General features: G+C 35.4%; 1 protein-coding gene across 2 annotated transcripts in view; it reads left to right on the forward strand.

The window, feature by feature from the left end:
* Window positions 1–14,067, forward strand: part of LOC137251099 (peptidyl-prolyl cis-trans isomerase-like) — a 52,537-nt gene extending 38,470 nt beyond the window's left edge. The window contains exon 2 of one of the 2 annotated variants that reach the window (XM_067785087.1): window positions 9,430–10,195. In XM_067785087.1, the coding sequence (XP_067641188.1) occupies window positions 9,430–9,858 (429 nt within the window). In that variant the 3' untranslated portion in view covers window positions 9,859–10,195. Of the gene's footprint in view, window positions 1–9,429; window positions 10,196–13,363 lie in introns of those variants that run through there. The other variant, XM_067785088.1, reaches the window with a different exon arrangement.
* The last annotated feature ends 3,682 nt before the right edge of the window (window positions 14,068–17,749 follow it).

Below are 17,749 nucleotides of genomic sequence, written 5' to 3' on the forward strand. Positions count from 1 at the left end.
TTTTTGTGTACACATGTTGTGAGTAATTAATGGAAATTATGAGTAGAGTGGAATGTTTTATTTATTCAAGTGTGTGCTATTGCAATTTGGTTATCTTTTTAAATTATTTTGTTTATTAAAATTTAAAGTATTTTAAGCCTATTTTTATGAATTATTATTTTCTTATTTTCGTTTATATTTTGTACTTTATAGGGAAATAAAGTGTATTTATTTTTACTATCTATATTTTCTACTCTATAGGGAATTAAAGTAAAATTATTTTTCCTATCAATGTTTTCTACTCCATAGGGCCCTATATATCTACTATCTAACTTAACTAGGTATAAAGGATCCTATTGTCTAAAATTATGACCTCTCTAAAAGGCGAGGTCTTCCTAGACGAAACAAGTCAAACTAATATTTATATTTATCTCTTTAATGTAATATTTCTAACAACCAATAAAGATAAATGATTTGGATTTCCTTACTTTTAACTATTTATATTGAACGAAGCTTTTTCTTTGTTATGTCATTTTTGGTTCTATTAAACTTAGAACATATAAAATAAGGCGATAGTTACAGTCATCCACGGGTAGAAATTGATACTGTTCTAAAAAATGAGGTTTTCTTACAAAAAAAAATGTATTAAGAGATTGGGTAGCTACAGTTGTTGCAAGAGCAAGGTAATTGTATAGTAAAAGTAGTTAAACCAATGGGTAAAAAAGGTACAGCGGATGCAAAAACTTTTATCTTATCTTTTCTTATAGCTTTTTTCATATTTTCCAGCAATATTTTTATCTGATCTTGTGTATCATGCGATTTCTGGGTGGCCAAATAGAATCGTCATGATACTTATGAGGACATACTTTAATTTTACCGGGATTTGTCACATTCATAACCTCCAGGGTTAATGCAGTTATTATATCTTTTAGAACTTGGGTACCTATTTCTTAAATTTGCCTACTGCAGTATAATTATTTTTAAACAATTTGTCCCCTAAGGACAACTGTATCTTTACAAGTCGTAAATTGTCGGCATTTGTACAGCCTGATAGGGAATTGTCCTAAGTCAATCTTATCCTAACAATTAGGTTGCTTATATCTTTTATGCTACCATTTTTCTATCCTTTGGGGAATTGAAAACGAGCGCGACATGTCTTGCATATTTAGTTAGCGCTTTATTCATATTATATATATATTATTTGTGACTTTTTATTGTCTTCATTCTGGTTGGTAATATTGTTATTGGCTGGTTTTCTGTTCTTTTAGAATTTTGCATACTTCCACCAGCACAAGATTTTTAATCAAACATTATTTATGTAAAATTATTGTTTTATCAGGGCTGTGGTATAAATGTTCTACCTTGACAGCCTTCGTAGTTGTTATTTCGATAACTTCCATGGAAACTACTGTGGTATCTAATGTGAATTTTGCTATTGCTTCCTGACTTTCTTTGATTTGTTCAAAGGTATCGGGAGCATTCAAAGAAATAGTGCAAATTCTTGATTTGCCATTGAACTTAGTCAGCGCTGCTGAAGCTGTCCCAATAAATTCTATTGTTGATTGAGGCATTTTGAGGGTTACTGTGTAAAGGTTTATTTTCAAATGTTTACTGCTCTTCCTCAGAATCAGATTGGGTTTTAAATAATAGGGTACTAAAATGGATATTTGTATCTTGTTGAATTGAAAAATTTTTAAATACAGTCTTGAATGTTTTTTAGCTGTCTATACTTATGCTTCATGTAGTTTTTGCGCATCACAGCTACTGTAATGATCAATAGCATGAATGCGCAAATCAGAACTGCCAACCAAACATCTGGAATGTTTGGAATATTTTTCGCATCTACCTCAACTGGTGGCCCGTATTTGACTATTCTATTCTCTGATGTTTCAGTGTTCTCTTTTCCTATCTCATATCCGGCTATTGCTTTCCTTTAGTAACATTTCTTTGTTTTTATTCCATGTTCTATTGTTGAATCTAAGCATTCCATTTTACTTGAAAAAAGATTTGTTAATTTATTTTTTCTTTATTTAATTAACATTATAAAAATTATTATTTAAACAAATTTATTTCTAAAATTTTTAGTTTTAGCAAAATTTTTGTTTTACGTTAATATTTAAATATAATTTATGTTTTTTCTTACTCAATTTACAAAATGTTTAAAGATTAATTTCTATGCGATTTTCAACGATGGCGTTAAACTCCTTTCTTATTAAATTTTTTCATACCAAGGGTTTTTTCTATTCTTTTCATTATTATACCCTCTTTTTTTCTGTTATTTATAATTTTTCAAAAGAAAAAAATTTTTTAATTTATCCTAAACATTTTATGTTCAAATTTTAATGGTAATAATAAAAAAATTGTCCTGAGCGGGGAAAAAAATGTTATCCTAAGCTACTGGTTGAGTAACCGTGAGGTTGCCAAATTGTTGCAGATTATATTTACTAACTTAATTACATAGGCCGACAAGAAATTTGACCATAAACCAGATCATACTTTTCTAAAGGTTTTCGATGCGCTGAATTCAAATCTGGACGCAGAATTGCTCTATCACGTCAGGATTTTGTGTGCAAAAAACACCGTTTTTGCCTATTTTTGAGGTTATATATAAACGACAGATTTTTTTTTTTTTGTAAAGCACACATAGCACCTTAAAGAAGAAGTCTTTCTCTTACGAATGGCGTTGAGTTTGCTCAAATATCTTTTTTTTCGCTAAGATAGAGCAATTTAAAGTTTATAAATTTTCTAATTTTCCTATAGCTGAAAAACCACTGAACTAACGTAGGTATGATGCAGTAGAACACATACCTCTTACGATAAGTCTTACGATAATTGCTCCATTTTAGCGAAAAAAAGATATTATAGCGAACTCAACGCCATTCGTAAGAGAAAGACTTCTTCTTTAAGGTGCTATGTGTGCTTTACAAAAAAAAAAAAAATCTTTCGTTTATATATAACCTCAAAAATAGGCAAAAACGGTGTTTTTTGCACACAAAATCCTGACGTGATAGAGCAATTCTGCGTCCAGATTTGAATCCAGCGCATCGAAAACCTTTAGGAAAGTATGGTCTGGTTTATGGTAAAAAAATCGGTCTCATTTTGTCGGCCTGTGTTATTAATTAAATTGCTGCCAATCATGTCCTTGGATGGCTTTTAGTGGTATTTTTGTTGCTGCCAGTCAAGATTTATTCCACTTCGCTTATGCTTGCTGCCAGTCAATCGTTATGGGCCCAAACTTCTTGTATTCGTTTCGCCAATTGTAGCATGTGGACTAAGTGTGCTTTCAGAATAGTTGGTGAAAATAATACGTTCATTGGGTTATGATAAAATATTTGTTAATGTTATAATGAGCTAGTTGTAGATTGCTCCGTCGGATTTCTTCTAGCGTTAAAAACTGCGTAAGATGTCTTCACTTGCCGATGTGTAGTAGTACGTCCAAGCCTGTACCTTGCAAACATTCATCAGTTTGACTCGATTTAGTTTTATTATCACCAAGGAGATTTGTAAGCCTCTTTGAATTTGGCCAATTGATTTGTTAGTAATCCTGCTTAGTATTTTTCAACAGTCTGCTAATTTTAAAGTGCAGCAGTCTGCTTTATTATGTCACTGGCAGGATCTAAGCAGTCTGCTAATTTGAATTGCAGCAGTCTGGCAGGACCGCCATATCCACTGAGACCAGGTTGGAAGCCAAGTCGATCCAGCTTGTGGATAAGCAAGGAGTGGGAAACTTTATCAAATGCTTTACTGAAATCAGTGTAAATAACATCGGTGTGAGGATTTTTGTCTAAATCCATTAGAATAATGAGTTGTGAATTCAAGTAGGTTGGTAATGGTAGATTTGCCTTTACAGAATCCGTGTTGCGGTTCTGCAATCAAAGTAGAAATGGAAAATGTTAGCTGATTGGTAACGATAGCTTCAAACAACTTTGGGATGGCCGACAACTTTGCTATTCCTCGATAATTTTCTACACACGACCTACTACAAATTTTGTGAAGGGGTATAAGAAAATATTTCTTCCAAGCAGAAGGAAAAACTCCACATTTAGGGACAGATTGAATAAATCAGTTAGAGGCTGATTAATGTGTTCAGCGCATTTTTTAAGAAAACAAGTGGGAATTAAATCAGGACCGTACTTGTAAGATTCTTTCAAAGACGTTAAATATGAAAAAATATTGCTGGAATATTAATTGTGTTAATTGAGTTAAGTTGAAATGGATATTCATTTGAAAAAGAGTTAAATTCAGCGGAATAGTTGGACTTGAAAAATTGTGCAAAGAAGTTAGCAATATCTTTATCGTCGCTAGACAAATCATCCGGGTATTTTAAAGCAGAGGGAACCCCTTTAACCCTACGTTTAGAGTTCACGAAATCATAGAAGGCCTTCGGATTGCAAGTTATTTTCCTGTCATCTTGCAGATGTACGTATTATAGCACTTTTTGTTTAATTCAAAATATATATGACGCAAAATAGAGTACTGCAAGTAATCGGAGTGAGAGCCCCCAATCTTTTGAATAATTTGAAGAAGCGCGATTTTCCGTTTTTTAAAGACCTCAGCTCTTTAGTGAACCATATTTGGACTAGTTCGGTAGTCACACGTTTTCGCTTGGGTACGTGTTTTTCCAAAATACCGTAAATGGTGGTATAAAAGTTAGAAACATTTTTGTTAATATCTACACCGCCGCACAGTGGTCTGGATTTGGCTTTCAGTGGACTTAGGGAAATAAAAAAATATTAGTTAATAACACAAAAACTTTGATGGGGATCGATTTTAAGTCTCATTACATGACGTTTTTATATATGAGTATTTTTTCATAAAGTCTTAAACAAAAAAGTTATAGCAAATAAAAAAATTTTATGTATGGGAAAAATCACATTTTTACCGTTAACTCATTTTCCTCACATTTCCTCAAAACTTGATTTATTTATTTATATAGTTAGAGTTATATACTATGCAATGTACTCGGTTTCATGGTTCGAAAAGGTTCGCGTTGTTTTTTATTTTGGTATTACGAATCACTTTTTAATTTTGGGTAAAATTTAAAAACAAAAACTTTTTTTTTTTTTGTTTTTTTTTTTTTTAATAGTATTGCGAATCACTTTTTAATTCTGAGTAATATTTAAAAACAAAAATATTTGATAATTCATATTATACATTTAACTTTTTAATATTGAATTTACATTTAACAATCCAAAAAACATTTAACAAATCAAAAATTTAGCTATTCCAGCTTGTTCGTAAATTTTTTTTGTTTATATGATGCTTACTATTCCAGCTTGTTCGTTAGTACCAAAAGAGTAATTAAAAGCAAAAATTATTCGATCGGTCAATAGTCCATGAAATCTCCAAATATACATATAGGTATATGACCAAAAAAAAAAAAAACAATTTATTATTTTACGTAAATGTTGCGTTTCATATTAGCATGTATATTCGTACCCAATTAAAACTGAGAAACTAAAATATTTAGTTTTCTGTATCATAGCCGAAGTTTTGCGGTAGGAGTAGTAGAGATTTCACTTCTTCGGATATTTCCTCATGCTTACTAGGTAATTTCGATCTCCTCGATGAAATAAAAGGGGTCAGAAGAATCTAACAAATTATTTAAAATGTCCTCATTTGTGGCTTTGCGGCAAATTTTTCTTGCATGATCTCGACGATATGCTCTAAAATCTTTATTTCTGGAATTCAATAGGAATGGAACCAAAATATTGAAGCTCCGAATACTAAAATTGTATGCACACTAGAAGGCATGTAATACCATTCATATAGTTCGACGTAAACTCGAATGGTTTCTCTGGCGTACATGTTGAACTTTTGTACATCTATTGGACACCCACATGAAAGTGTCCCTAATATTGTAGAGACTCTTTGAATGAGATTTTCACTAACACCAGTTATAGAGGCGGTAGTTTTAATGTCAGCGAAAAATCGTCTAGCGGTATTTCCATCATTCGTTGTACCGTGTCCTTGCTTTAACTCGCGTATCAATAAACCAGTCTGATTTTTGAAAGAATTCTGAACTGCTCTCCGCTTTTCTTCCAATTTAGATTTATTATCTCCTTTCGATATCCACGATTTAAATTCTAATCGGTAAGATATATGAAGAATACACTCCATAAACCGAATTCTCGCTTGCAGAGTTGACATCCCATATTTGTAAATGTCAGTATCAACGTCTATGTTAAAAATTAAAGTGAGGTCATTCTTCTCTTTTGGGGTAGCCCTACATATGTCACAACGTTGAGTGGATGTATCACTCAAAATTGATGAAGCTTTTCCATCAATCATGGTTAGTACTAATGAGTGACTCACTTTACTTTTATGCATTTTGTTTCCGTTAAATTGTCGATTTCGAATTGAATCGCACTCATTTCTTGAGTGATAGTATATTTGTTTTCTTGCACAAATTTGAAAAAAATGGGATGACATAAATATGTCGAATTCGGAAATTTATTTTCCCAAACAACCTTCTCCTCAGAAGCTAATTTAATTGGTACCAAACTTCCCATTAATATGCAAGAATCGTTTTCAATGTCATCACAAGTGCTAATTTTTTGCATGCAATTGGCCTGACTGGAAGCACCATCAAAGCCCCATTTACTTGTTAATGTTAAATTTTGGTATACATTACTCTCCAACTTTATCGTTTTCAATAGCCTTATTACTGTTAGATCCAAAAGTGACTGCAACCGAACTTCAGCACCACCATCTGTTAATGTTATATCGTTTTTAGGCACAACATTCCTGCTTTTCTCCTTGGATTTTATAATATGAAGGAAGTATGTCCTCAGCCTTTTCATGCATATGTTTTCATAAAATTTTGTATTGCCATTTAGACAACTTCAGTGATAAAGCTAAGCCCAAAGCTTCATCCTATGAAAATGAGACTTGTTTTTTGTTTTGGAAAAGTAAATTTTTTACTTTATCTACATCTTAAGTATTCAGTTATTTCTAAGATACTCTTATTTCCTGATGCTTGTAACTGCGAAGCATTTGCATATGATATTTCATCATTTGAATAACTATTGGAGAGCACCTCAATGCGTCTCTTCTTTTGTTTGTTACCTAATTCTTTGAAAGGTTTTCGAGGAGCTATATTGGTGGAGGTTCCTATAGATTTTTTGTAGTCAAAAGCTTAGTAGATGTGCTGGGTAAACTGGATTCATCGGTAGCTTTGTTTATATAATCTGCCCAAGCGACTTACTTCTGTAACCATTAACTGTTTGTATCTTTAAACACTTGATCTTTGGATCCTGATTTTTTCCACCTTCTATGCACATTGAAGCAGTAATTTGAGCGAAAGGCTTTTAAACCGTTCAAATTTTTACCATTAAGATGTATCAAAATTTTGGATTTAATAAAATTGTATAAAAATATATAGTCTTTAATATTGCCACATTCTTTCAATTTTTCAAATAAATCAGAATTTGTCACTAAATCAAAATCCATTTCGAAAACAGCGAGTCGTAGATAGTAAGTTAAGAAGGTAGCTAATGACTAATGATTGATTTGATTCTCTGAATTTGAACAACAATCTATTACTTGATATGTTAAAAATATCGTTTATATAATAAATATATGTCGCAGGATTAGGATCCTTTATTGAAATTTAAGTTAGTTTGACGCGCACTGCTTACTTTTGCTTCCATTTCCAAAAACTTAATGCCCAAAAACTTCAATAATTTTCTCCACTTTTGTTTCATGGCCTACTATCAACTCTTTGTAACCTTTTTTATAGCAAGTAAATCTAAGCGTCACTTTGATTCCATTGCCAACTATTAACTCTGTATAACCTCTAAGATTCGTCGAGTTTTCGCGAATTTTGCACACATTTTTAAAATAAAATAGAAAGCTTCTGGGTTAGAACTTGAAACATATTTGTATTGAGAAATAAGAAAAATTATTTTAGTGAAGCCAAAATTGCTGTAAATTGGAAAAAATACCTAGATGTACACATATGCTCGTTAGGGTATGTCGATATGAAACCCGGTTACTAAAAGTGTCATAAATTTTTTAAATTAGGTTTTACGAAAAAATGTTATAACAATAAATTACATTTAAAGTCCTAAGTCCCAACTTTTCAATTTCGGTCCGCTGTGCGCCGTAGGTGCACACTATTTCAGTGCTCTCAGCTGTTTATATGTATATATTCAATATATAGATATATGATATATTCAATATATATGTAGATATATAATATATGTATAAATATATATTAGAGATATATATTATAATTTGCATGCTATTTTATACATATAATTTATATACAGAAAATATTTACCAAAGAAAAAACCTTTAACAAAAATGCTAACAAAACAAGTAAGGAATGCTAAGTTCGGGTGTAACCGAACATTACATACTCAGCTGAGCGCTTTGGAGACAAAATAAGGGAAAATCGCCATGTAGGAAAATGAACATAGGGCAACCCTGGAATGTGTTTGTACGATATGGGTATCAAATTAAAGGTATTAATGAGGGGTTTAAAAGGGAGTGGCAGTGGGAGGTGTATATGTGATCGCGTTTTCGAGATATCGACCAAAATGTGGAAGAGGGTGACCCATAACATCATCTGTCGGGTACCGCTAATATATTTATATACATATGTAATACGACGAATAGTATTCTTGCCATGATTCCAATGGCTTTTGATTTCGCCCTTCAGAACTTTTTCATTTTCTTCTACTTAATATGGTATGTGTCACACCCATTTTACAAAGTTATGTTTTGCGTCAAAAAACCAATCCAATCACAATGTTTCATCCCTTTCTTCGTATTTGGTATAGAATTATGGCATTTTTTAATTCTTCGAAATTTTCGATATCGAAAAGTGGGCGCCCATTTTTAATACCAAGATAAAGTGAGTTCAGATAAGTACGTGAACTAAGTTTAGTAAAGATATATCGATTTTTGCTGAAGTTATCGTGTTAACGGCCGAGCGGAAGGACGGACGGTCGACTGTGTATAAAAACTGGGCGTGGTTTCAACCAATTTCGCCCATTTTCACAGAAAACAGTTATGGTCATAGAATCTATGAAATGAAAAATGAAAAAGGGCGGAGTTACGCCCATTTTGAAATTTGCTTTTATTTTTGTATTTTGTTGCAACATATCACTACTTGAGTTCAATCTTGACATAATTTACTTATATACTGTAAGGATGTTCAATTTTTTGTTAAAATTTGACTAAACAATTTTTTTTTTAAAAGTGTTCGTCATCCGATATCTTGAAAAACAAACGGATTTCCGTTATGCGAACAAAATTAATATACTCTGTGAGCTCTGTTCAGCTGAGTATAAATATACTACGTAATTATATCAACCGAAGTGCTAATTTTGATTAGTATTCAAGTACCTACATATGTACATACAAATATGCGTATGTAAATTGTAAGTAACCGTTTTCATTATCCTATTTGAACAACATTTTTTACACATCATCCTCTTGTAGCTACGCACAGATGTTGTACCCAAAACTGCAGAGAATTTTCGTGCTCTATCTACCGGTGAAAAGGGTTTCGGCTATAAAGGTTCAAGCTTTCATCGCGTTATACCCAATTTTATGTGTCAAGGCGGTGATTTTACACATCATAATGGAACGGGTGGCAAATCAATATTTGGCAATAAATTTGATGATGAAAATTTCACATTAAAACATACCGGACCCGGTATTCTATCGATGGCCAATGCGGGTCCAAATACGAATGGATCACAATTTTTTGTATGCACTGTAAAAACTACTTGGTTGGATAATCGCCATGTGGTATTTGGACAGGTAGTCGAGGGAATGGATGTTGTTAAGCATATTGAGGCACTTGGTAGTCAATCGGGTAAAACAGCAAAGAAAATTGTTATCGAAGATTCTGGACAACTGGAATGATATATTTTTGTAATTTCGATTTATGTTAAAAAAAAAAAAATTGATTATACATATTAGATATAGTATACATACCTGCGAGTAAAAAAATAGCAAAAATTATTCGCAAATTTTATAAGTTATCCATTTTCGTTAATTTAAAGGAAAGCTTTAAATGAATGTATGCGAAAAAACCGATGAAATCTGCAAATCATTTTTATCGATTTTTACACCCAAGTGTATGGGCCTAAATTAAAAAAAAAACTGATTCCAGATTTTATTTTTTCTATTAAAAGTTTCAAATTCGGCAACTGCAGTTATTGCGAGGATAAAAAGATTTTGCATATGTGACCTGGTCTATGAAAAGGTGGCTTATGACTCAAAAAAAAACAGCTGTTAACAGCTGTTTCTCGCAATTTCTTTTTTGAGTCATAAGCCACCTTTTCATAGACCGGGTCACATTTGTTAAGCATCAACACATTTCTTGTTCGGGGCATAGCTCGAGCTGTACCGTAATCTAGAAATAATAAATACATTGCTAAACTTAAATGCAAAACAAGATTACTATCCATGGCGATTTAATATTGATAAATATATTAACAATTAATAATGTAGAGATCAAAAAAGTAAAGAGACTAAAAATCTTAGGTATCACATTCTCGCATAATTACCGTTGGATAAGTCACTTTACTAATTTAAAAAGTATTAGCTGACAGAATAAACATTATTACGTACCTTGCTGGTAAAAAATGTCATGTACACATTAATGCTCTTATATACTTAACAAAAACGTTAGTGCTAAGCAAAATCGACTACGGGCTCTTCCTATTTTGGAACTCTCCTAAATCAGCCATCAATATTAAAAGCCAGCATACACTAAGCAGTACGAGCAAGCGTCTACGCATTTCGACAACTCCCATAAAAAACATCTTAGCTGAATCCGGCTTACCAACTTTCGAAGAAGGAATATACCAAGTCCATGCAAGACTCGTACCCAAACTCCTCATTCCAACCAACTCGATTGTCGATTGTGACATAAAAAATATTTACTGCGGGAAAGGACATCAAAGATTTCCTTTACCATGCATCATATACTTGAAATCGCCATAAATCTGGAGTTACCAAACCCAGTGGACAACTATCAAGCTCAAAACCCAACATGGCAAATCAAAAAAACATCTTGTGACCTTTCTCTATCTAAATTTAAAAGAAGTTGTACGACACCAGAAGTTTTCTACACTATCTGCCAAGAACGTAAAGAATACTACGAAGCACAAAACTGGACCTTGTGGTTCACAGACGGTTCAAAATTAGACCAACTACGGGCGAGTTTCGCAGTAGTAGACACAAATGGTGACCCCCTTAGGGTGCAAACCTTACTGGACTGCACGTCTGTTTTCACTGCAGAAGCAATCGCAATCAGCTGCGCAATATCTATGGCATTAGAAAACAACTATAAAACCCTTATATGCACCGACAGCAAGTCTTCCTTACAAGCTGTTTAAAATCCACTATCAGACTACGACGATAAGCAGAATTAGAGATGCACTCATCGACGAAGAGGCAACAATACGTCTACTTTGGATACCAGGCCACATCAATATACATGGAAAAGAAATGGCAGACAGAGCAGCAAAACTAGGTTCAAAAGCCTCAGTAACAAAAAACGACACATGCGAAAGAAAAGACATGCGAACCACAATTAAACGACACCTAAACGCCAAAATGAAACGAGAATGGCAAGACTACCCGCACCATCATTACACTGCCATAAACAGAGAATTTACAACTCCAAAATACCCGACCGTCATTTCGAAGTCGCGCATAACACTTTTTTCACGCCAACGCCTTGGCCATACTGTGGACACCCATGCACATTTCCTTACCGCTGAACCAGCGCCAGTCCATGTCATTAAAACATATTCATAGACTGCCCTGATTTAATAGATGTCAGAAATCAATACCTCAGAAAAAACTGGACTGAACTATGAAATCCAACCATTGAGAATATTACCTCTATCTATCCTGAAAGGGTTGCGCTACACAACCCCTTTAATCTGGTATTTTAGTCGCCTCTTACGACAGGCATACCTACCGCGGGCATATTCTGACCCCCTAACCCGCTGGGGGATATAAGAATATAGTTCACACACTTACATCAAATAGTTGCGCAGCAATTCTTCACTTATGTTTTGGGCTTCAATAGGTATGCAGATATAAACATTTGTTTATCACATCATGATACAAATTTATTTATTTATATCCCGAAGAATGTGAGATTTAAATGGTGGTGTGTGAGATGATAGTAAACGTGTATGTGTGAAGCGTGTATGTACATTAGACTGGGTCGAAAAAAAAAGTTGCTAATGTCCGCCCCTAAATTTAAAGATTATGTTGAGAGGGTTTCGGAAAAATTTTTTTTAATTTTTTTGATCCTTCGAAATACAGCCGAAAAGGTTTTTCCGTTGTAACTTGGTTATTTGAAGTCCGATTTTTAAAATTGATATGTAGTTTTTTTGGCCTTGTGAAGCTTCACATTTCCGTTTAATGTCCTTTTAAGCTATGTAGTCGTTTTCACATGATTAGGTCAGCTAACAAAGTTGTACCCCCCCTAAAGTATTCTTTTTTCCTTACCAAACGAAAGTACTTAAAAATTCAAGAAAATTTTGCTTTGAAACCATATTACTAAAATAATAAACAAAGAAGTTATGGCACTTTCAATATTTATTGCAACTGTTATTTTACCTGATTCTTATTATACTTAGACCTTAAACTCATGATCATGAGTTTCAGGTCTAAGTATAATAAGAATCAGGTAAAATAACAGTTGCAATAAATATTGAAAGTGCTATAACTTCTTTGTTTATTATTTTAGTAATATAGTTTCAAAGCAACATTTTCTTGAATTTTTTAAGCACTTCCGTTTGGTAAGGAAAAAAGGATACTTTAGGGGGTTACACCTTTGTTAGCTGACCTAATCATGTGAAAACGACTTCATAGCTTAAAAGGACAATAAACGGAAATGTGAAGCTTCTCAAGGCTAAAATAATGGGATATCAATTTTAAAAATCGGACGTCAAATAACCAAGTTACAACGGAAAAACCTCTTCGGCTGTATTTCGAAGGATCAAAAAAATAAAAAAAATTTTTTTTTTCAAAACCCTCTCAACATAATCTTTATATTTAGGGGCGGAAATTAGCAACTTATTTTTTTTGTATGGGGACAAACCCAGTCTAATGTACATGACTTAAATTTTTGAATGTTTTGTAATAAACTTTATAAGATGCGTGTGTTGTTGTTGGTGTTGTGTGATGGAAAAATAATGATCTTAATACTAGCAACCTACACGCTACGACAGGCATTGTATAAAAATCAAATTGTTTAATTTTTGTACATGTGTGTGTTTAAATGTACTACATATCGAACATATAAACTAACCCGTAAATAGCGTAAAATATTTGAACAAAAATATATGTACATACATAAAAAAAAATTAATTTTTATAAAATTATTAATGTGTTGTTGCAGCTACGTCCCGATGTTGTGCCCAAAACAGCTGAGAATTTCCGTGCCTTATGCACAGGCGAAAAAGGCTTCGGTTATAAAGGCTCCTGTTTCCATCGTGTCATTCCTAACTTCATGTGTCAAGGTGGTGATTTTACAAATCACAATGGCACTGGTGGTAAATCTATCTATGGCACTAAATTTGCTGATGAGAACTTCATCTTGAAACACACTGAACCCGGTATTTTGTCAATGGCTAACGCTGGACCCCACACCAACGGATCGCAATTTTTCATTTGTACTGTAAAGACAGCATGGTTGGACAATAAGCATGTGGTTTTCGGCAAGGTTGTCGAAGGCATGGATGTAGTTAAGGCTATTGAGGGTTTGGGCTCACAATCGGGCAAGACAAGCAAGAAGATTGTTGTTGCCGATTCTGGTGCGCTTTAAACAGCGTATATTATTATATACATACATACTTTAAAATACAAATAGTATATACTAAATAAATACAAAAAAGCTTAAAGTTTTTAGTAAAAGAAATAATTTTATAAACATTCGAACAGCATTGTCGCATTTAAATTTTTATATTCAGTATGTACTTCAAAGACTTTCTAGTAAAATATTTGAAGGCATGCATTCAATACAAAACATTTCACTAACAATGTTTTTTCTATTGTGAGCGAATAAAAATTCAATTTGGAACTCAATTAGAATAATCACAAAAATCTTGTTTTTATTATTTGCACTTTTTAACTTTATAAAAGCATTATTATATATTTGAATATGACGCCCAATGGGGACCCTATGTACGCGAAAAATGTGCACCTTTATATATGATGTCGAGAAAGCTGCTCAGTTTACAGACAGCTGATAAGCTCAAGTTTTTGCATTGCAAATGGTCGCCTTTTACCTATCTCTCTGCTATGTTGTTGCCCAAATTTAGGATCTCTATTATGCTAAACGGCTACGCCAAATTGCGCTCTGTTAGGATATGGCAATAACTCTCCCGAGTCAAAACGGCACTCTATTATTTCTGTAACCTGATGAGTCGTGGGTTGGGATGGGCAGAGCATCCTTGAGCTTGTCTTAAGAACATGAACTGACAAATAGTTTTGAAATAAATATTACTGATTTTGTGCTTGGCGTGGTGCCATTAAAAAACCAAATTATTACGGACTTTGTGCATGGCGTGGTACCATTTAAAAACCAAAAAATGAACATTGTTACGAGAAATACCGGAATTTAAATATTATTGAATAAGGGCGCTACTGTGAATAACGGAGGAACATTGTAATTTAAAAGCTGACGTGGTGCCATTTAAAACTCAAACTCGTTTTATATACATTTGGTTGGTTTATTAATTTTAAACCCCCAAATTGCTTCCAGTTACGAGAACGACTATTTAATTATAAGTTAAAAAGCGCGGTTAATAAAGATCAATATTTTATTAACTATTGTAACTGAAAAAATATGTTGATGATTTTTATTTCGCTATGGTATATGCGCGCACTTGTTCGCCAGTAAGTATTGCCAAAAGAATGGTGGAGAGAAAATGAATAACAACTACAGGTGTACAAAATAACATATGTAGGTAGGTAGGTTGAACTGGCCGGTCCATGAGGACCTCACATAGACTGATTGAGTCCGTAGTGTTACCAGAAGTTTGTTTTAACGACCAAACTGAAAAACCCTATCAAAAACCAGGACCTATGTTATAAAATAACTCCGTCCTCTTGGCAAATACTAGAAGCTTCCTAGGACTTAAGCCACTTGCTGCTTCTAGATCTGACAGCTGTATCACTCCTAATAGCTGGAGTCTTAGCCTGGCAAGTGCAGGGCACGAGCACAGAACGTGCTCGATCGTTTCCTCCTCCAACCCGCACTTCCTACACCTGCTATCATTGACCAAGCCTAATTTAAAGGCATGTGACGCCAGAAGGCAGTGTCCCGTCAGAATACCCGTCATGAGTCTACAGTCCTCTCTTTTTAATGATAGAAGCAACTGTGTTAGTCTAAGGTTGTAAGACCTACACATAATCTTCGACACTTTACAGCCCCGCGCTTGAACCCACGCCTTTTCTGCTTGGTCGATCATGTGTACCTCTCGCCTTCGCTTAATCTCGCCCAATCTAATTGGGACGTCTACGGAGCAAGCTTCAAGGGATGCGCCGTTTTTAGCTAATTCGTCCGCTTTTTCATTCCCATCTATTCCCATATGCCCTGGGACCCAATATAGATGTATGCTTCTCCCTGTCCCGATTCTCTCCAGGGACTGCTTACACTCTAACACGCATTCAGATGCTGTGGTATGCGAGATTATTGCCTTAATTGCTGCTTGACTGTCAATATAAAAGTTAACACGATTGCAGCTTAGGCTATTTTCTGCCAGGGTTTCTACTGCTTTGGCTACGGCTACTATTTCCGCTTGGAAAACGCTACAGTAATCCGGCCTGTAGGATCTGTTTATTTCCGGATCAGCACACTATACCGCAGACCCTACTCCTTCCAGTACTTTGGAACCATCTGTATACACATGTATCGCCCCGTCCGCCATTTGAGCACACTTGCGACACCGCCCACTCTATTGCGGCCTTAAGATCTCCCTCAAAGTGCAGGTAGGGAATCATGTAGTCTGTTCGTCTTGTGACTGAGGACGCTATACTACTATGGCCATATGGTCGGCGCTCAAGCTGCCCCGAAGCATCGAGCCTGGTTGCGGTCGTTAACGCTTTGTTCTTTGCTACCAGGTCTACAGGTGGAATGTGCAGAATGGCATACAGTGCAGCCGTCGGGGTTGTTTTCAGGGCTCCCGTAATGCAAAGCATCGATAGTCTGCATACCCCCTCTAATTTTTTAAGGTATGTTGTTTTTTGTGTGGCTTTCCACCAAACAGGAACTCCATAGTATAGAATAGGGCTTACAATCGCTGTAAAAACCCAATGAGAAGGAGAGGGCGATAGGCCCCACGTACACCCCAGCATTCTTTTACATGCATAGAGTGCCGTTGAGGCCTTCTTGACCCTCTCCTCCACGTTGAGCTTCCATGACAGCTTACTGTCTAGGATGATTCCTAGATATTTTGTGCAAGGTTTCTCCTGTAAGGTCACCGCTCCTAACTTAGGCCTGGTCCAATTTGGGACCTTGTACCTCTTTGTAAACAAGACCATATCCGTCTTCTCCGCATTCACTTTCAGCCCGACATTTGATGCCCAGGTATGAATATCCCGAAGCGCCCGATCCATCAAAGAACTAATCGTTGGAAGGCATTTTCCACTTATGACAATTGCAACGTCATCTGCGTAAGCCGTAAGTTTTACGGGTCCCTCATCGAATTGCCTGAGCAGTTGGTTGATGACCAGTGTCCACAGCAGAGGTGATAGCACCCCTCCCTGCGGCGTGCCCCTGTCCACTGATTTCGTGGCCTCGTACAATCCCCATTGTGATGTAATCTTTCTGCAATTTAACATGCAGCCGATCCATCTGATTAAGGCAGGATGTAATTTAATGTAATTAAGACCATCCATAATCGCCCATTTTGCAACATTATTGAAAGCCCCGGCAATGTCCAAGAAGACTCCTAGAGCATACTCCTTATATTCCAGGGATTTCTCTATGCTTATTACCACCCTATGCAATGCGGTGTCTACCGACTTGTCTTTGGTGTACGCATGCTGTGTTGTGGAGGGCAGCTTTTCATCCACGTTGGACTTTATGTACACATCTATCAGCCTCTCAAAGGTTTTGAGCAGAAATGATGTTAAGCTAATGGGTCTATAGTCTTTGGGATACACGTGACCGATCTTCCCCGCCTTTGGTAGAAAAGCTACACGAGCAGTTCTCCAAGAGTGCGGTACATGATTCAGTCTTATGCACCCATCGAATATTATTTTAAGCCATTCCACGACCGCCCTACTTGAGACTTGTAGCATGGCCGGGAATATACCATCTGGGCCCGGCGATTTAAACTTAGAAAACGTCTTCACTGCCCACTCGATCTTGGTATCGGTCACCAAGCCCGGCACCACTAGCTCCGTGATCGAAGTGTGAGTGATGTCTGCTGGTTCTTCTAAACCGTCTCCCGATGGGAAATGTATATCGAGAAGCACCTCAAGGGATTCCTCACTATCACGTGACCATTCCCCGTTCTCTTTCTTTATTAGTCCCTGTACTATGTTTCCCTTTGCTAGGATTTTTTCAACCGTGCTGTTTCACTGGAGCACTCTATGTCCGTACAGAAACTTTTCCATGAGTTTCTCTTCGCCCTGGTAATTTCACGCTTGTAGATCCCTGTACTCGTCCCGACACGCTTCGCTTTCCGCGGTCTTTGCGAGTTTAAACATTTCTTTTACCTGTCTTCTTAGAAGACTCAGCTCATTGCTCCACCATGGCGGCTTTGCTTTTCCTCTG

The sequence above is a fragment of the Eurosta solidaginis genome, chromosome 4 (assembly GCF_040869045.1).
Source record: "Eurosta solidaginis isolate ZX-2024a chromosome 4, ASM4086904v1, whole genome shotgun sequence".
NCBI classification, from domain to species: Eukaryota; Metazoa; Arthropoda; class Insecta; order Diptera; family Tephritidae; genus Eurosta; species Eurosta solidaginis.